Below are 24,431 nucleotides of genomic sequence, written 5' to 3'. Positions count from 1 at the left end.
TATATATTTTAATTTCGAGAATAAATAAATATAAATAAATAAAAATATATTTTTTAACATGGCCCTAATCCTCTGTCGTACAAACTGGCTCTGCACATGAGACACTTTAACAAGGCAGACCGATAACAGACACAAATAGTTGTGTTGGGGCTTCACTTATGCAGATATGAAGCTACACATGCTTTTGGCACATCATCATCTTCACATTGAAGAGACTGTGGCTTTTCCAAAGAAAGAACCACACTGACTTGGAGGAAGTTGTCTTCAGCGGAAAATAGAGTTCTGCTTTAATCATTTTGCGCAGGCTGGTCTCAAACTCGTTAATTTACAAGATTATTCTCGTAAATTAACGAGTTTAATCTCAAAATTTATGGCCCTAATCATCCGTCGTAGTAACTAAACTCGACTGAATCAAAAGTATTAATGCAGCAGATGTAGTTGACACTTAACTAAAATGCAGAAACAAAATATATTTAAAAACAAAACAATTAACACAAGTTATTTTAATTTCATATCATGTACACTTCAAAGCCTGACATAGGCCTAGTGGCTTTTATTTTTGAAATATAGATGTTTTCTCACACAACATGTTTACTCATATACAAGTCTTCACATTTTGCAATTCATACACAATATACAGAATACAATAAAAGTCAGATACAATTTATTTTAATCCAGTAACCTTCAATAAAATATTCACATATAAAACGCTAGTTTTAGAAGAGCTATTCTAAACATTGAGCTAGACCTAGTGACTTTCACGTGAAAGATATCAACATTAGTCAGGCGGCTTTGGACCAGATTTGGGAAGAATGGGGACACGCCTGACGCGCACTTTATCAAGATGGTGTGAATTAATTCATGTCCAATTAATTCATGTCCAACTGCATGGGAACCAAGGAAAATTATGTAATACATTGTCAAAATTAACATATGTATTTGATCTTGGCACAAATAATCATCTCATGACATTTTAATGCATTCCTTGACCCAGAAAATGTAAATATTGACAACAAGATTGACTTTCTAAGTGGCTTGGATGACATATTGCTTGGAAGACAGATTTCACATGGCTGCCATCTTGGAACCGCCATCTTGATGATGTGGCTCCCCCCCCCCCAAATTGAAAGCTATGGTGATGGAGACTGTGGAAAACATTTGGTGCTTTTGTCAGGCGTGTCGCCATAATTTTTGTAAGCCGCCTGATTACATGACAAAGGGACTGAGTTAGACTCCTCTGTCCTATTTTAAAACTGATCTTGGTGAAATGTCTGTATTGTGCCAGTAAATTACAGAAATTTACTGCAGCTCGTACAGCAAATCCTGTACTGTTACTACCAGCTCCTCAAAGTTGGGTCTCTCATCAGCTTTCTAAAAAGGAAAAGAGAGGCTGTAAATTGTGTGTTATTTTTCAATTTTTTCAATCAACAAAACAAAAAAAAAAAAACACTTACATCAAACCAACAGCTTGTCATAACGCTGTAGACCTTCTCATTGGCCAGCTGGGGGCGGTAGAGGCGCAGGCCTCTGGACACCTGTTCCACTATTTCGTTATTGTTGAGTCGTTCATACGGAAGCCGCCCCAAAGTGTACACCTCCCACATAAGGACCCCTATGTGTTTAAAGAAAGGTTAATGGTGTGAAAAACACATACTTTTTTTAATACTGATATGAATCAATAATGAGAGAAGACCTTTACATTAAGAAATGGGAGTACATGGTGTTAACTCACCATATGCCCATATGTCTGACTTGCTGCTGAATTTGCAGTAGAGGAGGACCTCAGGAGGTGACCAGCGAACAGGGAACTTTGAACCTGCTGAGCTTGTGTACTCATCATCTAAGACATACCTGAGACAGTAGAGGAAAAATAATAATCTAAATACTTGGTTATACAACGCAGAAGTACAACCCCATTTCCTTTAAAATTGGGAAGTTGTGAAAAACATAATCACACAATGTGATGGTTTTGTGAACTTGAGGCCCCGTATTTGATTGAAAATAGCTCAAAGATAACATATCCAATGTTGAAACTGACTGTATGATCAAAGTAAAGTACAAGGCAAAGTACATGTCCATGAATTTGAATCTGATGCCAGCAACATGTGTCAGAAAAAGTTGGGACAGGGTCATGGTAACAACTCTGTAACATCAACACTTCTTTTAATAACACTCTGTAAGCGTTTGGGAACTGAGGAGACCAATTTCTGTCATATTGAGCGTAGAATGCTGTCCTGTTCTTGCTTGAAGGATTTCGACTGTTCAACAGTTCAGTGTTGCAAGGGGTGACAAGTCAGGGTGAAAGATAGGCCAGTTTACCACCTAGACTCTTTCACTACAGAGCCATGGTGTTGAAATACACCCAGAATGTGGTTTGGCATTGTCTTGCATAAACATCTCCTTGGAAATAATTTGTATATTTGACAGCATGTTTCGCTTTTGGCTTTTGAACTGTGTGCTGCTAAGAAGTCAGATGGTCCCTTTCCTCTTCAGCCTGGAGTACGTGGTGTCCACTATTTCCAACCAGAATTTCACATTTCAACCTTGTCAGGTCTCAGGACAGTTCACTTTGCCTTGATCCATCTTAAATGACCTTAGGCCCAGAGAAGGCAGCCATGTTTCTAAATCTGGTTTACAGTTTTTAGAGTGGTTAACCCCTCTCCAATTTTGCTTCAGAAAGAATCAGCCTTTCCGGGATGCTTTTTTAAAGACCCAATCATGTGACTGACCTGTTGCCAGTTAACCTTATTAATTATGAAATGTTCAACCGGGTGTTTTAAGTTTAACAACTTCTCCAGTCTTTTGTTGTACCACCTTTTTTTAAGGTTTGAAAGGCTTGCACTCAATTTAAAATACATGTTTTTTTTATTACAATTTGCACAACATCTCAATTTTTTAGGAAATGAGGTTGTACAAATACAGCAATATGAAAACACTCAAGAAATAAAGCCAAAGTATTTAAAAGTAATTGGCATAGAATTTCAAAAGTAAAACCAAGTGAAGGAAAAATGTCACCTTTAATTGTTATATTATTAAACATTGTGTATTTGGATTAAATATTACTTCTGTATTCATTTACTGCATTTTACTGCTGCACTTGATTTAGGTGGAGGTAGTTGTATCAACTTAATTTTTATGTTTGGGCCGACATTTTCTTCTTCTTTGTCTACAAAATATTCAAACACAAAGTGAGGAGGAACTAACCTAAATGTCATGGAGTAAATAATCTTAATTTCTGCATTAGGGTCAAAGCTGAACGGGTATTGAAATAAAAAAAAAAAGCAGAATAAATTGCTAAGAAAGTACCAAAATCTTGTACTTAACCAAATTTTCAGAGTCTATTCCCTCTTTAAAAATACAGAGATAGCATAATTAAATTAAAATATCATACATACTACAGCCGCATTAATGTGCCTCTGTATGTCTTTTACCTTGAAAGTCCAAAGTCAGTCACTTTGATTGTGCCATTGCCGTCTACTAAGCAGTTCCTGGCAGCCTAAAGGACAAAAACAAATGCTCTGGGTTTATGTGTAATGTTTAAACTACTACTGTTACCCTCAAATATACTTGGTTGCACATACTATAATAAACCTGTATGTTTCTCACCAGATCTCTGTGGATGTACTGCTGGGATTCAAGGTAGGCCATGCCCTCAGAGACGTCTTTACACATCTCCAGGAGCTGGACAACTGTCGGGTGCTGCTTCAGGCCCTCCCTGAGGTATGTTAGCAGACAGCCATTGGAGAGGAACTCAGTCACTATATAAATGGGTCTTTGTTTGGTGCACACTCCATAAAGCTGAACCAAGTTCTCGTGGCGAAGCTTCCTGGTTTGAGCAAAAGGAGAAGAAAGTTACTGGAAGCATAATTCATTGGTTTTTGTCACAGAGTTACAGAAACTACAGAATGACACATCGATTTGAATGATCTTGCACATCTCGATTAAAATGTAAAATGCTGTCAGTTATGATTGAAGATAAAAGGTTAAAATACAGACTCATTTTGTTTCGCTTACATCATGATTTTGGCCTCTTCTATGAAATCATCTTCAGACATGGAGCCCTCTTTAATCATTTTGATGGCCACATCATGCTGGCCCTGCCACTTTCCATACTTTACCACTCCAAACTGACCAGTGCCCAGCTCCTTGATGAAGGTCAGGTAACGGGGGTCAATCTCCCACACACCTGGAGCAAACAATAGAGACCACATTAACTAAAAAGCTACATTTTGGGTTTATTGTCAAGAGTTAAGAAGATGTTCATTAATGTGTGGAGCTTTAGCACGCAGTTGTTTAGCTTAGCATAATATTGGAAGCAGCAAGCCCTAACTGTGCCAAATATAATTTCCCTACCAGCACCTCTAACTTCTCAAGTTTACAGGTTGTGTTTGTTTATTTTTAGCCCCAAAGTGAAAAAAATAAAGCTATTTGTGGAATAGCTGCCTAGCAACTTTATGGCCACAACAAGACACTTGCCAGTAAATGCTCCAAACCAAGAAGTATACTGGTGAGCATATTACAGCACAAATGAGACTTTTAGAAGTTGACTTGATTTTTGTAAACATTAAATCAAAGGTTAGCAGCAAACACACACAAGAGTACAATATTGTTTATATTGTACTTTTGTATGTGTGTCGTTAACCTTTGATAAAGCCTGGCTAGATGTTTTCTCTTGTCTCCAGTCTTTATGCTTTGCTAAGCTAACTCACTGCTCACACCAGATACATAGTCATCGTCCCTGAAGTGTGAATGTTATTCATCTCCCACTTAAGCTCCAATAGCACAAAGTGAAAAGGGGTGAACTAAAGCCCCTGTGAGGAGTTTTTTTTGCTGGTTATAAGACAGATTGAAATTGATATTCATGCATCTTTATGACCTTCAAATGCAAGCACGACCATCAGCGACAAAGCTGTCTGTTTCAATATTGTAGGTTCTTTTAAAGGCTGTAATTGCTGCCATGTGGGTGTCAGAAGAGACGATTAGCAACATGCCGAAAACACACTGACCTTTCTGTTAATAAATCTATACATTTTACTGTTTTTTGGTGGGGTCAGAAAACACTTCCTACACAAGAACATGACATGATCAGCTAAATGAAGACAGATTCTGTTGTCCAGACTAAACGTCATAGTTAGTACAAATCGCAAGTTCCTAACAGGAACTTAAACTGATGTTCCAAAGGTCACACATACTCTAAATCCTCACTATGTTTACATGCAGCTTTGATAAAAAATAATGTGTGTCCCATAAATTGCACAGAGAATAACATTTAATAAGTCATCAGTCACATTATGATTGACAAGAGAATTAATTTAGAGATCAAGAAAGATGTGCTCCTACCATAGCCAAGTCCTGCTGTTGATGGAGGTCTTGCCCGGTTTGTTACAATGTATTTCAGCCTGCTAACCATACCTAGTTAGAGAGAGTAAACGACTTTATAACCTGTGCGGTCAGCAGTTTTTTTTATTTCTAGTCATTCAATTTAATGATGTCCTGTGTGTGCTCATCTGCCACATATAGTCATTTCTTTTTTTATACATACATATACATGACAAATGCCAGGAGAATTAAGATCTTAAAGAAATACTTAAAGAGATGTCCATGAATACCAACTGCTGTATTAACCTGCTGCATTGTGCTGGTGGTAGTTGATGAGCTCTGGGATGCTGCTGAAATGATGCTTCTCTGCCAGGTAAAACTGGCCCTGAGAGGTGGTGCAGATGTTATAATGTCTGCAGCTTCCACCAGTTTCCCTGTGGAGATAGATTAGATGAGCAGGTTTTCATCACCACAGGAAGCTATCATTTATCACATTTGCTGGAGTAGGTAATATCTCCTCAGGGTAATCCGCAACACAGTTCAGTCTCAGAGCCCAGGGATGTGAAAGTTCTGCAGGCAAGATTAGTCCATGCTTTGCATGAATTTACATCTCTCTCCCTCTGTGGCTCACTGTTTCCGCTTTCATCTCTAACAGTTCTTCTTTTGATATGTTCACACATGGCTCCAGTCATTGAATAGAGGATATACTGTAAATGCTACACCTCAAAGCAGTGTTTAACACTAACAAGCTTACTCACCCACCACCCTTACTGAACAAAGACACGGTGTATTTCCCAGCCTTGCTTGAGTCCCGTACCAAGAACCCTCCATCCTTGTTCTGGGGAACAACATGAATGCATATTTCATTAAATGAAATGAAGGTTGATGTAATTCTAGCTGCAGAAATATGTCCAAACTGAGTTTACCTCCGTTTTTAACAGCACTTCTGCCTGGCTACGGTTCATACTCTTGCAATACCAGCTGTGAACATAAATATGAACATGTTTTTTCACAGATAATATCTCCATACCATTTACTGCTTTTGCCATGAAAGCATTTGTCATTTTCTGACATTATATAACATATAAAAAGTTATGTAAATAATTATTTCACCCTTTTAGAACAGTACAATAATACCCATACTCACTCAAATCTTTCTAGTCCACTTTCCGCTTCGACAACATAATTACTTGGTATGTATCCTTCCTTTCTGCAATAATGATAACAATTTGAATGGATCTTTAATGTCTTGATGGACACACACAAACACAAAAACAGATATATTTTTTCTTTGCTGGTTTCAAGTCCAAGTAGAATCTGGTCAACAACATTTTTTCCTAGAACTCTAAATGTAAATAATGATACATTTTTAAAGATCCTGCATTTATTTGACACAAAGGACGAGGAATCTATTAAAAGTTATTTTGACAAATCAGTTTGCATGGCTGCAGAATTATTATTTTTTTGACTCACCCATATTTATCTTTGGCTCTCCACCAGTTGGTGTCGGACATCTCCAGGATGGTGTACTCTTCGTCCTTCCTCAGCTCCAAGTCCTGGGTTGACATGGGGGTGTAGTCATACTCTGCTATAACAGTCATGCCTACAGAGGGGCCAGAAGGTTCAGGAGGCTGTGGAGGTAAGGGTCGACCAGGTTTCTCCTGAAACAGCATGTAAGATTAATAAAATAAACTACTGAACAAATTATTTTCTTTAATAAATATTCTGAAGGGACTCTCCATGTACCTCTGTTGGGGTTGGAGGAAGAGGTTTCCTAGAGCACCTTCGTCGTGATTGTTTTGATGTGAAGCCTATTGATGACATTATTGAATCAATATTTATAAAGTGAATATATATAATTCATAGGTTAGGATTTAGTTATTGTGTTTACAAAAAGAGAATCTTACCGTTTTTGTTATCGAGCACTTTGCAGCCCATGGCTTGTTTAACTTCCTGATGGCAGCATAGCCACACCCCATCCATCCAGGAACAAGGATGATACTTCTGCATGAGGTCCTTGTTGAAACGCACCACTGTGCAAGCATGAAGCACGCACGCACGCACGCACGCACGCACGCACGCACGCACGCACGCACACGCACACGCACACGCACACGCACACGCACACGCACACGCACACACACACACACACACACACACACACACACACACACACAGAAGAAGAGCATTTACATTGAGTTAATCCTGGCATTTGCATAAACACTGAGCCTTTCTGGGTGATGTTAAGATGTGTTCAAATAACACACATTCTGTATGAGATCCTGATACTGAAAAGACATTTTTAATGTTGTTTGCATATACTAAATATACTAACTTTCTTTCAGCTTCTTTATCCACTGCGCCCGGACATCCTCAGTCTTTGCAAAAACGTACAGCGGCCCCTCATCATAAATAATCTGGTCAAGAAAAAAAAGAAAATTCCCATCGGCTATAGTTTTACGAAAGTTGTCAGTCATTTCAAGACATTTTCTACTTCCTCTGACCAGTTTGAAAACAAATGAAGTAAAGCTTTCCACATGCTTGTGTGCCATCATTTCCAATGCAGACCAGGACAGAAACGTCGAATACTTGTACTTCAGGGGTTGCCATGGCAAACAACTTTTTCATACTCCCTTGTCATGTGACTTCACATGTGCGCAAAGGCGACAGCTGCACGGTCACTGAAAGCCCCTAGTTCACTTGGGGGTAAGAGAAAGTTTCACTTCTTAACAATGAACTTTCACATTATCAACTGTAAGAGGCTTGAATATTTTTTGTCAGGAAAGGAAAGAAAATCATCTTCTGTGACAAGCCAAGTTTAAAACAGCATATTAGCAAAACAACTGGTTGAACACCAGCATAGATTTAGGAGTCAGGGTAGTAATGTGTTGTCTGGGAAATAAATCAGAGTTGCAGATTTTTTCTGTAACTTTTAAAAATGTTGGGAGGAGTTTCTGGAAAGATCCCTTGATGTTTAATAAATAAACTGATAAAAGGGTCTACCTGGAATGCATACATGCGCTCTTGCGGGGTGTTGGGCTCTGGCTGGACCGTTTCTACACACTTGATCTTCTCAAGGTCCACTGATCCTCTCAGACCTTTTCGCTTCTGCTTAAAAGATGAGGAAACAGTCAGGGAATAACCAACACATGCAGCTGCAAAGTTCTCTGTTTGCAAACTTGAGTCCGGCACAAATGCAATGCTTTGTCATTTATTGGTGTAAGCAGTTCTATACATACCCCTTTTTCTGGATCAAAATCATAATAGGCTATCTTTTCCTGGGTGAGAACAAACAATCTCTCCTTGTAATTCAGAGGTGAGGTCTTTTTCTTCTGCTGAGATCGTTTAATGAAGATTTCCTCCATTATACTGTCCGACATGATTCAGTCAGGATTAGTCTACAAGAGATACAAGAGATAAGGACAATGGTTAAGACTTATTTTAAAGCATTATGGACGCCTAACACGCAACTCTTTACTTTGCAGCAGAAACACAATGAACATTCACACCTCAGCTCACATGGTGATCATTTTGCTGAGAGCTGTGACTGACTCATCCACTATCACTCTGCTTAGCTTAACAAAACTAGGGCCCTCTTTGGCATTATTTAACACTTTACAGCTATTCACTTTGCATTTCACATGAGAAGAGTATTCAGTAAGTTGACATGTACTGACCACTCTCCATATGGTCAAAGCAATGCCACTAAAACTGGTAAGAGTAGAGATGTGGACAGAGATGAAGAGCCATGAGAGATTGCACGTATCAGTGTTAGATTAGCTGTAGTTTGCATAAGCCTGCTTTTACTGCCAGCAACATGCTCCGTTTCCCAAATCCCCTGCCGGATCACAATTGCTCAGAGGCCCCTATACATTTGTGATAAGAAGCTGGGAAAAGATATCAGATGAGTGTATCTACCAAATCCCCCGTCTAGTATGTATTCCTAATGCCATTGGTCGGAGGTGTTTTTCCAGGTGTTCTCCCTGTCTTGGATTGTTTTGACATCAGAAGTCGGATCAGATAAAACATTGTGTTTTGCATCCTTATGTCACATTTATGCATATTTGTTTGACAGGATGCCGGGGCAACTTTGCTAGCTCACTACGCAGGTTCTAAAATACACACATCATTACTTTTTTTTAAAGCTGGTTGTCAAAGGATTTTCACACATTTCATGCTTATTTAACACATTAAAATGTGTGTTGTTTGAACCAAAGAAAGGTGGACACACAATCAGCAATAAAGCAGTAAAAACATAAAATTTATTACAGTAAAATCTAACTTAATGGGATAAATAAATAGATATATATAGTTTTCAAGAGCAGTAGATAAGTGAACATATAACAGCTTTCCCACAACCTACCCTTACTATGACCATACGTTCATACAGCACTTACTGTTGAATAAAATACTCAGAATACATAATTTCTATGTTTTTGGTAAAACAGAAACCTATTGAAGTGTGTTTACTTCCAAGCCTAAAAATCTCACCTTAATCTCACACATGCACTCACACACAGAAGAACATTTAACCTGCTTTAGAAGATAAGAAGGCGAACAAAAAAGGTTGTCTCTCTATAGTTCACAACTTTTATTGTGTCTGGTTTTCAACACCTACCAACCGCTAGTTCTAAAATGAAACTTGCACCTCAAAGTCAAGTCAAAGCTCCTATGCTGCTACCATAAGTAGATGAGAGTGTAGTGGGACAAAGAAGCACTGATGTTTTTTAGGGGATAAGGAAAGAGACGCGAACATTATGGGGAAATCACTTTGCAGTATGGATTAAAAAATAACTGGCAGTCAGAGGAAAATCAACTTGTATACCGATGAATTTTAAAAAGGGAAGTAGATTTGACACCAATTTAATGTCAATAGACCTGTGACAGGTCCGTGTTTGTGCTTTTCACCTACATAGAAATTAAGATCAGGTGAAGCTGCAACTGCAAAGTGCAAATCCACGACTCACCAGAACGCTCAATGCATTTTAGATATCTCACAAAACCCTTTTATTCTCAAACACAACTAACCTACAAAGGGCACTAAAGTTAAAAAGAACGTATTATTGTGAAGTGAAACACGAAGTCTGAGATGCTCATACTCGCCTCTTCTCACAGCTGAGTGCTCATTGTCTGATAGTGTGTGTCCAAATGTGTTTGCACTTGAGCTCAGCCTATTTTCAGCCTGAGAGTACTTCCTTCTATCATCTGAACTGTTACTGTAACACTAGAAGCTTCTGTTAACTTTCTGCTGTTAACCAGGAGTGTGACATTTCTTCACACCAGACGGATAATACCTCATTGTTCCCTAATCGACTAAACGTTGTTTATTCATTCCTCATCTGTCACCACTTTAGATTTTCTCACATCACAAACTCTGCAGCCAATAGAAACTCACATGTACAAACTATTCTCTCTTCTTCTCTGATTGTTGGAGCTAGTTGACCGAAACTGTATGCCAATATTTCACTGATGTATCATGGCGACAAAATGTCGATTTTTGTGTCTTTTTGTGAAGGGAGTTGACTCACGGTGGCTGACACAGACAAACTCAGAGGGAAGTTGCATCAGTGTTGTACTGCAATATGAAGAGAGAAGAAACTCAGTACCCTGCACCTCTTCAACATGACTTTATCTCCCCTTTAAATGTTAATATCTGTCTTTAGCACTTTAAAATGTTGGTTAACTACCTATGAGGTATTTTTTACTTGATCACTTACATGCATATAACTATAACAGAGTCTCACATTTATTTTTAGATTTGGCAGAGTTCCCCTCTGCTCAGCACAGCAAAACAAAATGTTTAACACTTTGCAGGAATGTATTTTTTCTCTCTCACTCTCTACTTTATATTTGTGGTATCTTGTCTGATCTCAACTTTAACCATATCTACTTGCTTGACTCTATCTGTTGTGAAAAAAAGGCTCAAAAGTTTTTTTTTTTTTTTTTTGTTTTTTTTTACAAAATGCAGTTTTTACTTAACAAAGGCGACTTTTTCAGCATCTCAAACTTTAAGCAAAGCTTAAGTGGATCTTTCAAACCCCCTTTTTAATGTTGCAGCAAAATGTTATCACAAGATATTTAAAAGTGATTTCATAATATCTGACTGTGATGGCTTTCTGAATAATGGGCAACAGATCATTACGTTTAGTCATTTACATCGAGCTTCATCCAGGACTGTACAGTATGCGTGTTTTGACTAGAAGTTCCAAAATGTAAACATTATAAACTGTTAATTAAAATGCATAATGGTGGTGTGGCCCCAAACAGCTGAGCTCTTGGGTACAGCTAATGGGTAACCCTAACAAATACACAAATATTGTGATAGAATTAATTCATGAATTGAGTTGCATGATGTTCACTTTGGTATTATACAGCAAACCTAAACATGCAAAACTGTTTGAACAGGAACCTGTCATGATGATGCCTTTCTTAACGTTTCCTGACTGATAAGTGACAAGAACAAGAACATATGTGTGTGTATGTGTGTGTGTGTGTGTTTGCCTGCGTGTGTGTGTGTGTGTGAGAAAGAGAGAGAGAGAGAGAGAGGGGGTTAGACTCACAAGTTCAAGCCCTATAATCTAACCACAAATAATCTACTCCCACACAAGTAGTTTAAATACCATTTAAATGTAACATTGTGGTGTTCTTTGGAGGTCTGTTTTCAGAATGCACAATTTTTCCCATGATGCACGTAAAAGCAGGTAACTACAAAGACAGCATCTTAAATTATTTTTCTTTAAAGTGCTCATTTGAAAGTCTCTCAAGGTAACCGCATGAAACTATATCTGATTATGACCTCAACAAACTTCAAAACAGCTTCTTTCTAAACCCTCAGTTCTACAAGACGTCGTAAATGGACTATATTTAGACAGTTACATGTTCAAAGTACGGCAGAATTGAAGAATATAATGTCACTATATATGATTTGAATTATAAGTACACACGTCATAGGATTTTTGCAGAATTTGAAGAATTTACAAGTTTTTTGTTAAATTTCTTTTAACTAAAATGTATTTAATTTAGCAGCTTTAAATGAACTAATGACTAAAACATTTTCAGGATCACCATCCTTAATTCAAAGAGCATTTTACACTTACCCAGACATCCAAAAAAGTCAAGCATCAGACAAGACGACTGCAGATGCTGGGGCTAGAAGCAGTGGCATGAACCTTTGCCTCAGTTGCTTGCCTTTCATTTATTGTGTGTTAGTTTGTGATGCAAGAAACTAAAACACACCCACAGAGAGGAATCAACTTGGCTTACTTCCCCTTTTTCTTCCTGCTCATTTTCATATCAGCCCTCTGGAAAGTTTTGGTGATAAGTAGAAGCGAGCTAAACTTTAACAAAACACCCCATCTGTTTCCCGCATGTGCTATTACTCTTATTTAAAAAGATTCATTATTTTATACTTTGAAGCTGATTCGATTTGTGAAGAACAAAGATAAACAAACCTCTTCATACACTCAAATGTATTTCAAAATACTTTATTAAATACTAAATACTTTATTTTTTTTCCTGCACAGGTTTAATTCTATAACCCTGTTGATGCATGAAATAGTTAATCTCTGGTATCTGGTTTATTTGTAGTGGTTGTCCTCCTGACTCGTACCACCGCTAGGGGGCAGTCTGGGCAGCTGCTCCACCGCTGAGGCCTACATTAAGGAGTGCTTCCGGACTCCACCTTCCTCTTTTCCTCGGCATCGGGGCGCAGCCATGGTAAGAAAATATTACACGGACACACTTTACAGAATCTAACTCAATCTTGCCGATTAAAGAATGAATATTGTGTATTGCTGAATCAGATATGTTAAGGAAGTCTTAAACCTTGCAGAGATGATACTATTAACCATCATTTTGTGTGTTTAAGCTGATTAAACTGTCTTTAAATGATACCCGATGTGTTAATGCTGAAATGCTGCTGCTGCTGCTTCCACGCAGTCGGCCTCTGTTTGAAAGATTATCTGTTGAGTGTAGTCATTTAAATGTCTGCGTGATGTTAAACAGCTGCTGCTTCGTGTTTTCTATATTTTCCCATAAGAAGATATTTCCTCATTTCTGTTTCTTCACGGTAAAGCTGAAATGCTAACATGTTAGCCTGGTAGCTCACGTACACTCACCATGTTCATGTAGCGACGCTTGCAGTCAAAAATAATAAACACAGTGGTCTAGTCATTGTGCGAAATGTTACACACAGCATCAACATAATGCAATGCAACAATAACAGTGTAAAACTTTAAAACCATCATGGCCTGGAAGTTAGTTGCAACTAGTTTATTGACCATCTTTTGATGAGCTTTAATGGTCATTCAAGGTTAAAAAGTGGTGGTTGCTTATGAAATATTTTGAGTGTTTTCAATGCTTTACTTCTTTCTTGTCCAGGTGAACGTCCCGAAGACCCGCAGGACGTACTGCAAGAAGTGCAAGAAGCATCAACCTCACAAAGTTACCCAGTACAAGAAGGGAAAGGACTCCCTCTATGCACAGGGTAAATAATGCTTTTTATTTTTTTGGTTGTTATGTGTTCAATGTGTTGTGAAGATGGAGTTAAATTATGTGTTTGTTGTGCAGGTAAGAGGAGATACGACAGAAAGCAGAGCGGGTATGGTGGTCAGACAAAGCCCATTTTCAGGAAGAAGGTATGACCTGCTCTTTTATTGCTGATCCATGAGGTCAGATCATGCCACAGTATGTTTGTTTGTTTGTCTGACTTGATGCTGTTTCATCTCCTCAGGCTAAGACTACAAAGAAGATCGTGCTGAGGCTTGAGTGTGTGGAGCCCAACTGTAGATCCAAGAGAATGATGCCCATCAAGAGATGCAAGCACTTCGAGTTGGGTGGTGACAAGAAGAGAAAGGTAGGCATTAGTGATGTCATTTTGTGCGTTACCTCAGTGTACTGTGTTCATGGAGCGTGTTGATGCTTCTGTAAAGTTTTCTGAGGTCCAGTCTTGTAGGAAGGCTAAATAATGTCTTCCCCAAAATCTGTGTAATCGACTTTGAACTTCACCAGTGAGTGCTGTCGGTTGAATTCCCAGACGCTTAATAATATATAATCCCATAATAACGTCAAAGTCCTGCTTGTATCCACTCTGCTTGTGTTTTGATGCTTTCGCTGCTGAGAAAAAAAACAGAAATTTTAATTTTCGGTAGTTAGATTTTGACACTGAAAATTAGTGAAGTGTAGAATAAACTAACAAGTGGGATGTTCAATTATTATATTAACCATGGCCATAATAATACAAAAGTAATTATTCTCCAAACCTTAATGATTAGTTTACAGGGATGATACAAATGTGCTGCTAAAAAAAAAGTTTGAGTGATGATTATACATAAAAAAAAAAAACGTGAAAGATAATGAATCAGATGTCGCTGGAAATGTCCATGATGAATTAGGACATTTTTATTTATGTTGTGTTATGGAATATTTAATTCTAAAGGGACCGTGTCTGTTTGGTAAAGGTGATAGTAGGTGGGGGGGGAGGCAAAATCTAAATGTTAGTGATTTTCAGTGGACTGCTATAAACTGGTTCACATAACTCATGTCTCATGCACTCATGGATGAAAAACAGTGAAACAACAAATTCAAGTGCAAATAAAATGTGTTTATCATTCCCCTAATAATTTACTAGCCTTTCTTTGTATTGCAAGCAACGATAAGGTTTTACTTTATACAAACCTTGTGTCTGTTCTTGTAGTTATGACTTTGAGTTAATATTTAAACCTATTTATAGCCATTAAACCGGTCTAAATGACCAGCTATATAGTCGTATAAAGAACCAGTTACAGATTAGAGTTTTGCGGCACAACCAGGATTCTTGTAGCATTAATACTAACAAAGTCAAAAACAGAAAGTCAAACCTGCTTTTCACGAGGCTGATTTGACAATGTGTATAGCGCATGCTTTTATTTGTTTAATCAGTTACAGCATTTATTCCTCTCTGCCCATTCAGCAGTGCAGGTTTATTCTGGTTATAAAAAATGGAGTACAGTGGAAAAAAACAAGAACATATATTATTTAAAAAAGTATTTATTTAAATACACCTCAGCATAATTATTCTCAGTCATGAATTCATTTCCAGTAGCATTTAGAAAAGCCATTTATCATTGAGTTAAACAAGTATAACTCTTACCTGTGCATCCTTTTAACCACATATTTGTTTTTCTTCTCCTACAGGGCCAGGTCATCCAGTTCTAAACTGCTCAGTTTTCTGGAGGAAGTTTCATTATTTCCAATAAATGTATCAAAACACACTTTGGAGTTGAGCCCTTCTTTTCCCACATTTTACAAACTGTAGGATGTGATGCATATCAATTGAAGCATTTTATGTCTATCTGCATTTATTCACAGCATGAGTGCAAAACACTGTAAGTAGTTCATGATAACCAAGACAGGATGTGTTCTGTAATCACCATGGTAACAACCTGATTGAAGCAGTTTCTGTGGTCAATCAAATAGTTTCCCTTTTTCTTTTAAATCAAGAAATATTGTTGTAAAAGAAGCCCAACTTTGACTTTCAAAATGGACTCATTTCAGAAATGGCATGTTGTGTTTGACTGGTGTGTCCTGCCAGTGCAGCTTGTGAGAGCCTGTTGGCACTCTGTTGATGGGAGTGACAGTCAGTAGAGCGGTCCCTGAAGGGTTGACGGATACAACCACTTTGCTATTTAGGGTCTGAACACCTATCTCCTTGAACTGAGGCAGGATCTGTGTGACATTACACTGAGGGCTGCAGATCTTCCAGCCAGGAGCCACACTGATGAAAAACCCTCTTGGACCCCCGATCTCCTGTTTGTTCAGCACAGCGATAGCCAGTTGGTTCTTATACAGAGGCCTCTCCCACACTTCAAAGCTATCCACCTGTGGAAAGAGTCGCATTACTTTCATAGAGATTAGTTGTAAAAAAAAACAAAAAACTTCAGACTGCTTATTGTTGAACATAAAGCATGTAAAGAACTTCAGGAAGGTGACCTTGCTCTGTAACACCCACCTTGGCAGTGCGGTATCCCTGTCTGCCTAGTGGATCCTGGCTGATGGCTATGATGCGTCTGTTCTGCAGCAGGTCCTTGGAGCGAGGACAGATGTCCCTCAGATCATTAGACATGAGTAGAGGGGCTGCCATGATGGCCCATAATGCCATCTGAGACTCCTGCTGGTCATGACTCAGGCCAAAGTTCCCAATCACGAGCTAGAAAGATGGAGCAGTGTGGACCGTGTAAATAGCAGAGCGATTTGTCTGACTGACAGGATGTGGTGCATCATTAAACTTTGCTGTTAAAACCTTAATGTGACTGAATAATCTGTCAGTTTCACTCTCGCATTTCATTTCATAGAGATAAAAGATGAATCTCTCCCAAAGCAAGTTTTAAAAGACTTATTAATTATTGTGATAAGTATCCTGTTTTTTTTAAGTGATATGAAAAGATCCAAACCTGACATACACTATCCACTTGTTTTATGTATTGTTAACATGAATCTACAACAAGCAGCTTGTTACTTTAGCTCAGAAACAGACAATGGAAGCCCAGCTCTGTGAAAAGTGGACAGTCACACATTTTGTCAACCTGATCTTCTAAAAGTCACTTCATTACTTTTAATGTCACCTTGGTCTAATTTTTGCAATTAACAAAGAGTTGTGGTTTTACAGGGGATCAAATCCAAACATTATATGTGGAGACACATTCATTTTACAGAGCCAGGCAAGGTGTTTTTTTTTTGGCAGTCTCCATGATAATCTTATTCTGCAAACTACCAACTAAACCATACAGAGACTTAACGTAGCTGTGTCAATCTTTTCATCTGCCTCACAGCAGGTAAGCAAAAATGTTAATCTCCCCAAAAAGTCACTATTCATTTGCAGTAATTAAATATTTTTTAACAAATGAATACAGCTTGTTACTTGTGGACCCTGATTTCTCTGCTTAGTTTTTGAGGTCAAACAGAAATATAGAGCAGTGTACCATATCAGGGTCGTTCCAGCCCCCAGGTCCGGCCGAGGGGACAATGATGTCTTGATGAGAAGCAGTCCAGTCCAAGATGGACTTGACCGAGTTCCACGAGTCGTACACGTCAGCATAATTACGCCAGTGGTTACACGTCTCGCGGATGGCTGTGTAGTTGGGCTGTAGGCACAGACGGGTTTTTCTGAATGTAGTACAGGCTACAACACATGAGTTGATAAACATTAATAATTATTCTTTAAAGCTGTTTTTACTGTCGGTTCAGTAGATGGAGTCTTGAAAATGAAATATGAGTAATGACTGTTAAGTTGTTGTAGAGCTACATCTACAGATTGTGTTCCTACTGATACCAAAACATTTCAATCGAGTATTCTTAATGTACAAAATAGTGAACATTTTCTTTTATGTCTTTCAACATTATTATGACAAGGAGGAATAACATCCCATTGTCAAACAATTGTATTTGTTTAAACTAACTCCAACCATTGATGAATAATCAAAACAGTTGCATATAAATTGTAAGTAAAAAAGTTAATTAATGAATCGACCTATTTTTTTGCAGCTCTAACTATAAACGCATTTATAAAAATATAATAATACATGCATCCGTCTCACCTGTCTGAATTGCCACTCATACAAAGGCCACTCACAGGAGTACAGGATGCTTGCTCCAGTTTGGTTCAGTGCTTTTGACATGTTCACGTAACCTGAACAAAAACAGAATAACGAAACTGTTGGATAAAAATGGATATCAACTCCAAGGAGGCTCTGAATGAAAAGAGAAAATTTAACAAGAATACTATTGAAACTAATTGTAAATGTTAAGATAATGTGTTTCTATCATATTTTCATTTTGCATATCATAAACATAATCTGAGATTATTGTTAAAGGATTAGTACATAGCAGGACAAGCATTGCAATGATTCATGTAAATCATAGTTTGGATTGAAAAATGTCACCTTCTCCCAGAAGTTTCCAGTCCATGTTACAGCCGTCAAACTTGAGCAGATCCACACCCCAGTCAGCAAACGTCTGTGCATCTGTCTCGTAGTAACCCAGACTGCCTGGGTATCCAGCACAGGTGTTTTTCCCCACATCTGCATAAATGCCCAGCTTAAGTCCCTTAGAATGAACCTTAAAACAGAAATACATTCATGAAGTTTCTTTACAAAGTGCAACCTGCAGTTCTATTTTGGACAGGTTATGACAAAAAAAAAACAGTAGGTGGCGATGTTGCACAACTTAAAAAAAGATGTTTCTTCTACAGGACATCGCTCTACCTATGTAGGGTTGAATATAACCAAGTTTTTTGGTGACAGCATTTTTGAGTTCCCTGTCACAGGGGTCTGCACATTAAGAGATCTCCTCTCCATTGTGTCTGTAGCAGGGACTCAGGGTGTCCTCCTACCTAATCAAGACAATGTATGCCCACATACTGCTTCTCCCTGATCTTCAGGTGCTGACTTTTTACTGGTGTGAAATCTGAGACTTGGTTTTCACATCTGGTCTTCGTCCCCCCTTCATTATGTAAATCATTTCAGGTCTGCCTGGATGGAAGTATAATGAATATGTAATGTGACTGTGTAATCACTTTTCCTTGAGAGTTATTAAACCAGGGATTTCTAAAACTCCTCATTCGACAAAGATTTCAGAACTTAGACGCATTGCACCACTGCCTCGCAAAAAACTAGAACCGCATCTGTGGGAATATGTGTTCAATCTGACATGGTCTAAATAATTGTGTATCCTATTCAACTGAGACTGAAAACGAAAAAAACAAACCCAGCTGTATTCAAGTGTGAACTCTCCCTCTAGCTACCTCTAGCTAGTACAAAACCTCAAATGCAAGTGTTTCTAACTTTCCTTAAGTCTATCTGAACTCCTCTCTCTTTGACGTCTATGGAGGCATTATGTCATTCAATTATACATTCAAAGCCCGTCTCTCCTTTTATACCTGATACTCACATAGTCAGCCAGTTTCTTAATGCCGCCCGGGAATCTTTTGGGGTCTGCCTGCAGGCGGCCCTTGGCATCGCGCTGGTAGGAGGGCCAGCAGTCATCGATGCACACGTACTCGTAACCGGCCTCCTTCCAGCCCTCCTTCACCATCACGTCTGCCATCTGCATGTACAGACTCTCACTGCAAGAGGGGCGACAAGAGGAGGCAGGCAAAGCCCACAGTACCACTTAGATGCGAGGGTTCAATGTCATGAGCAGGAGCAGTAAGGCGGGCACAACTTTGAAATTAAAGCAAATTACTGTGGTAGGCCCACTGAAGGCCAGAAGCTTTCAACTTTGTTTTCAATACTTTAGTGGCTACCTCTGGTTCCACAGAGGGCAGGACTCCCAAGAGACACGTTTTTTGAAAGTAGCCTAGTATAAGAGATTGTACACATTTTATCATTATTATGTTCATTTTGGAACACACACGTTATGAACGAGATTTTTGGGAGGAGGAGGAGTTGACGTATTTCTTAAAGAAGTAGGCTACAACAGTCACATTGCTTTTACTTTTGTTTTATTATGTTTGTGTTCACCAACATGTCAGACCCTGATCCTGCTGAATCATCTCCGCCTGACAGCTCTGACGTCTCTTACCTGATGCAGTTATTGGGGTCCTTGTCACAGTCGATATTACACATGAACCGCTCCCAGTGCAGCCAGCCCATTGTGGGTTTTAGTGCCAGTCCATTGTCCAGCGCATCTGCAGCAAGAGGGATCAACACCAGGAGCGAGAGGAGGACCACGGGAAAGTACATTTTTTCAACCCAGCACTCGACACTTAACAGCACAGACAATAACAATACAAGCCTGTGCAATTTATAACCTATTTCCTCGTGCGGAGCGTCTTCAGCCCGCCCCTCCAGACGACAGACGCCAATTTTGACCAATAATATCGAAATGCGCCTGTAACCGTCCAATGGCATTCAGGGCAGACATCCGTGTTGCGAATAAGGAAGAGCCGAGGTATCGTTTCAGGTTTGAGTAGATGAAAGGATGTCACTTGACACAATGTGACAGGGTTATTTTATTCTGTTCCTTAACACACACACACTCAAAAAGTATGATGTTCCAAAGTAGGCTTTATTTAAAGATTTAAAGATTATTTATTAAGTGCTAGAAAATAGCCTATCGGATCTCAAAGACCAAACACAAAAAATGAAAATTAGTTTAGAGGGGAAACACATTTGATATAAATACAAAACAACAAAAGTTATGTCTGTAAATAGTCATTTCCTATCAGAATTTATAGAATTTTACAATACAAATCTGTCTGTTTTCTCAAAATGAGTTTTTTTCTCATACTCTGTGACAGAAATCTCCACTTCAGTAGCACATCCAGTTTTATTCCTATCTATATTCTGGAGGTATTTACAGAGGGGTTTGTTCATTTATCATTCACAGTCTGATTTATATAACAGTGTATTCATAAAAACATGGCGAAAATGTTTTAAGTCTGTTGATAGTATTTTCTGATTTATGGAGTGATACAAAGAGATATCCACAATCCCCTCTGTAAATGCCTGTGTCTTTAATATGTCAACAAAATGAACAAATAATCTTGAACCTGGGTTTATCCAATGTTCAGATTTCTTAGCTGGAAATGTATGCAAGTCAGCACACCAGCCTTGTATAATATAAATGTCTTCATACAGTATATTGTTGTATTCGTTATTAAAGGGATACTTCACCCGTTGAAACATGACTCTGTATTGACATTGGGTTATATATGTAGTAGAAATGTAAAATACATTTTGAAGTTGGTGCCTTCTTGGCCGAGAAAAGGCAGAAAGTGTATTTTTGGAAATTGTCCCAGAATGCATAGCACCGCAGGCCACTCCCACTAAGGTCCTCGATTTCAGAATCAGAATCAGAAATACTTTATTAATCCCAGAGGGAAATTCGATCATTACAGTTTCTCCAAAATATACAATATAGCAGTAGAAATATAATAATAAAAACATTTACAAACGTATTTACTTCAACACATACGGCCATTTCCTCAACAGATTCCGAGATTTCTCCCAGAATTGATCTTGGAAATTCCTGGCAGAAAACAGACTCTGTGGCTGTGTCCGAAATCACTCCCTATCACGCCATTTTGTAGTGCTGTCCGAATTTAGAGTGAGCATGGTCATACCCTATATAGTCCACTAAATGTATCCCACAAAGCATTTTGAAAAGTAATGTATGAGTGATGGTCACTATTTGAGCAATATATACCATCATGCATTGCGGTTCAAAAGATTTTTACGAGCGGAGAGAGGTGTTTGACTCGGCTGCTGTCAAACGGACGAGAGGAGCGACCAGCATGAACACAGAAACTCAATAGAGTTCATATTCAGAGCGTTTTACTGAAATCTATGATCCTTTTTAATAAAGATTAAAAGATTGTCAGCTTTAGTGATGTTAGTTTGTCCTAATGATGATGACAGACGAGAAACCAGAGTCTGTGAGCATAAATAATTTAGTTTTTCTGAAAATATGTCTCATTATGTAAAATTCAATATTTTATAAGTATTTATTATTTGTAAATGTTTCGTGAAAATACACTCAGTATAATATGAGTTATCACGGAAATTCATGTTGTTATTGATCCTCGGCCGTTTGTTAAGCTGAACGTTTCAGTTGCGCGACAACAATGACGTCACTGTCAGCGACAGTGAGTGAGCGCGTAGTGGACAAAATGTTTTTTAATTTTGCTGAGTGAGTGCACTATATAGTCCACTGCCTAAAACTACCTAGCGGCTAGCGGTGGCTAGCGGTGGCCAGCGGCCGCAGCAGCCAAAGCACAAGACCGGCCTGTTGGCAGCAGCCGTCTCGCCACTATATTTATATTTTTTTGCCATTATCAGATTTCTCCATAGAGCCTGTTAGCATAGCTTCCAAGCAATATGGTGGATGTTAAGTTTCGATTCTGGGCGTGAGTTCCCACCCACTGATCTGTGATTGGTCTGTAGCTTCAGTGGTCGAAAATATGAGGAACTAGCTATGTAGTTTCACACCGCTAACCGCAACAGATTTCAGTGACGCAATATGATGATATTTGCGTCACTGGAAGCTCCTTTTCAGAACTTTCCAGTCTCAGGGGAAAATGAGGGCTGGATGCACAACCATTCAAAAATACGACCAGTTTACTGCTGATACAATGCTTAATGCAAATGGGTGAAGTATCCCTTTAAGGATTTTAAGTTTTTTATAGGAGGTGAACAAGTATCTGGAATCCAAAGTAAGGTTTGGATTTGATTTATTCACCGAAAAACTGTCAAAAAGCCTCCAACAAAAAATAAGAATGATAGAAAATTGCCCAATTTAGCTCAATGTTCCCTGAGGAGCCTGGCTAGTCAAAAATGCCAAACACACACTCACACACACACACACACACACACACCCACACCCACACCCACCCACACACACACACACGCACACACACGCACACACACGCACACACACGCACACACACGCACACACACACACACACCCAATTGCCAATAATGTAGCTGTATTAACATTTCCTCAAAGCTTCAAGCTGTTTATTAGCTGCAGATTTAAGACACTAATTTGTCTGGCGCAGACAATAAATGAATCACAAATAGGTTTTATAAGTCAGCTGTAAGCGGACACCCTGCTACAGAAACAAATTAATCGTTGATATTTTTCCTAAGAGATGTTCTCACATGCAGAGAGAGTGATGAGCTTTGCATTTATTGCAATATTCTGCCATTTTGTTGAAATTTAAAGAGGCCGCTAGAAATTGTTCATTTGAAGGTCAGTGTTTTAAAGAGTTTGAATGGAAGCACAAAAGATTTAAAACTTTACATTGGTGACTTTATTTGATATAGTTCCTCTGTCATATTGAGAAGAGTCAAAACAAATCAGGCAGCATTCATGAATTGGCACAACCCCAGATTATAACAACAATCCTCATCCCAACTGCTGGCTGTATGTAAAAAGGGAGCATAAATGAACACAAAACCTGACCTTTCACAAAAATGTCAAGGGTGCCCATTTCAACCCTAAACATTATCAGAGGCTTCACCAAGGGACAGGCCTGATACAAACAATTTGTCACTTGCTATAGTTCATATCAGTGCCAGTGTACAAAGGCGCCAAGGCTTTAAATGTCAGATTTCAATTTGACTCACCCCCCCTGCTGATGGATGGTCCAATCCGACTCCCTTGAATACATAGTTTTCTCTTTGTAAAAATGGGATCTTGACCATCGTTGTGATAGACACACTTGTTGTTGCTGCATGAAAGCGCAGTGCGCCTGTTTGTGTACAGTGGTTAATTGAGATCGTTGACAGATGGGCAATCCATGCTTTCTGTCTGGGTTATGGCTCCCCAGAGCTTTGACACCAATCCATCATGTCCCTTTCTTCACACAGTGTCACATAATTGAAGAGGCTGTCATGGTTGAATTATGTCGGCAACTTTGTTATGAAGTGTGCGGGGATAAAATGAAAGCAGTGTTGTTGTGCGCCTCCTTGCCAAGGAGTCTTATTATTGTATTGATCTATGGGGACAGGTGGCTGCAAGAGCAAATGTCATCAAAAAGTTGTCACTCCATAAATACAACTGATGTTATAGAGCTCACACAGCCACAGTGGAAAATCATTTATTGTCTTGTAATTATCTGCTTAAGTTGTTAATGCGATTGTCACAGGACAAGGAGGCTACATGTGCTAATGTTGTTACATTAATGAGGTCTTTGTTGCGCTGAGAAATCGCTTTAGGTTATAAGCATATAATATGACCTAAATTGAGCTTTGTTAAGGGATTATATCTTTTTTTTCATCCCCTTTCATTTAAAGTTATGAGTTGAAGTAATTTTTAAAACCTTCTCGCTGCCAGGCAATAATGTTGTACATCAGGTAGTTTATTAAACGTTTCCATGTTGTTCCCATGTCATGATCTCATATTGAAAGACTTGTGACTGTATAAATAATAATTGAGGTACGTAAGATAAACAGTGATAATTAACAAGCTAACAATCCAGGTATGGTTTGCACAGATACCAATACCTGCTAACTAGTGCTAACATATAAATAGCATATAGTACCAGATTTTTTGGACTGGACAGACTGATACAACAAACTGCAAAGCAGGGCACACTTTTTGTGCTCTATATTTCCCTTATTAAAATGCTTCAA

The 24,431-nt window shown here is 38.6% G+C and overlaps 3 protein-coding genes across 3 annotated transcripts; 1 reads left to right on the top strand and 2 right to left on the bottom strand.

Annotated features, from left to right (window-relative positions):
* Positions 1-488: 488 nt before the first annotated feature.
* On the bottom strand, positions 489-12,566 carry btk (Bruton agammaglobulinemia tyrosine kinase). The gene is made up of 18 exons (XM_020640444.3): positions 12,417-12,566; positions 8,559-8,717; positions 8,323-8,427; positions 7,655-7,736; positions 7,227-7,352; positions 7,066-7,130; positions 6,793-6,980; positions 6,467-6,529; positions 6,246-6,300; positions 6,078-6,157; positions 5,626-5,753; positions 5,341-5,412; positions 4,015-4,186; positions 3,607-3,826; positions 3,432-3,496; positions 1,733-1,851; positions 1,455-1,612; positions 489-1,371 (listed from the first exon to the last, which is right to left on the bottom strand). Exons 2-18 carry the CDS (start codon positions 8,697-8,699, stop codon positions 1,300-1,302), a joined length of 1,911 nt encoding a protein of 636 aa, XP_020496100.1. The 5' UTR covers positions 8,700-8,717; positions 12,417-12,566; the 3' UTR covers positions 489-1,299.
* A 364-nt stretch (positions 12,567-12,930) lies between these two features.
* rpl36a (ribosomal protein L36A) lies at positions 12,931-15,569 on the top strand. The gene is made up of 5 exons (XM_020640446.3): positions 12,931-13,035; positions 13,699-13,804; positions 13,888-13,955; positions 14,051-14,173; positions 15,493-15,569. The coding sequence occupies exons 1-5, from the start codon at positions 13,033-13,035 to the stop codon at positions 15,511-15,513; spliced, it is 321 nt and encodes a 106-aa protein (XP_020496102.1). The 5' UTR covers positions 12,931-13,032; the 3' UTR covers positions 15,514-15,569.
* On the bottom strand, positions 15,206-20,145 carry gla (galactosidase, alpha). The gene is made up of 7 exons (XM_020640445.3): positions 19,876-20,145; positions 19,243-19,417; positions 18,237-18,411; positions 17,892-17,983; positions 17,277-17,438; positions 16,307-16,504; positions 15,206-16,176 (listed from the first exon to the last, which is right to left on the bottom strand). The coding sequence occupies exons 1-7, from the start codon at positions 20,034-20,036 to the stop codon at positions 15,844-15,846; spliced, it is 1,296 nt and encodes a 431-aa protein (XP_020496101.2). The 5' UTR covers positions 20,037-20,145; the 3' UTR covers positions 15,206-15,843.
* Positions 20,146-24,431: the final 4,286 nt, after the last annotated feature.

Source organism: Labrus bergylta, chromosome 9 (genome assembly GCF_963930695.1).
Source record: "Labrus bergylta chromosome 9, fLabBer1.1, whole genome shotgun sequence".
Taxonomy (NCBI): Eukaryota; Metazoa; Chordata; class Actinopteri; order Labriformes; family Labridae; genus Labrus; species Labrus bergylta.
The sequence above is the reverse complement of the archived record's forward strand: the minus strand, read 5'-3'. Positions and strand labels throughout refer to the sequence as shown.

Coding starts and splice junctions, on each gene's coding strand:
- btk (XM_020640444.3), bottom strand. CDS start 8,699: ATGTCGGACAGTATAATGGAGGAAATCTTCATTAAACGATCTCAGCAG. Junction 7,353..7,654: donor GATAAAGAAGCTGAAAGAAA/GTTAGTATATTT, acceptor ATGCTTGCACAG/TGGTGCGTTTCAACAAGGAC. Junction 6,158..6,245: donor AAGTGCTGTTAAAAACGGAG/GTAAACTCAGTT, acceptor GTTGTTCCCCAG/AACAAGGATGGAGGGTTCTT.
- rpl36a (XM_020640446.3), top strand. Junction 13,805..13,887: donor GGACTCCCTCTATGCACAGG/GTAAATAATGCT, acceptor TTTGTTGTGCAG/GTAAGAGGAGATACGACAGA. Junction 13,956..14,050: donor AGCCCATTTTCAGGAAGAAG/GTATGACCTGCT, acceptor TCATCTCCTCAG/GCTAAGACTACAAAGAAGAT.
- gla (XM_020640445.3), bottom strand. CDS start 20,036: ATGTACTTTCCCGTGGTCCTCCTCTCGCTCCTGGTGTTGATCCCTCTT. Junction 19,418..19,875: donor GACCCCAATAACTGCATCAG/GTAAGAGACGTC, acceptor CCCCTCTTGCAG/TGAGAGTCTGTACATGCAGA. Junction 17,984..18,236: donor CTGGAAACTTCTGGGAGAAG/GTGACATTTTTC, acceptor GTTTTTGTTCAG/GTTACGTGAACATGTCAAAA.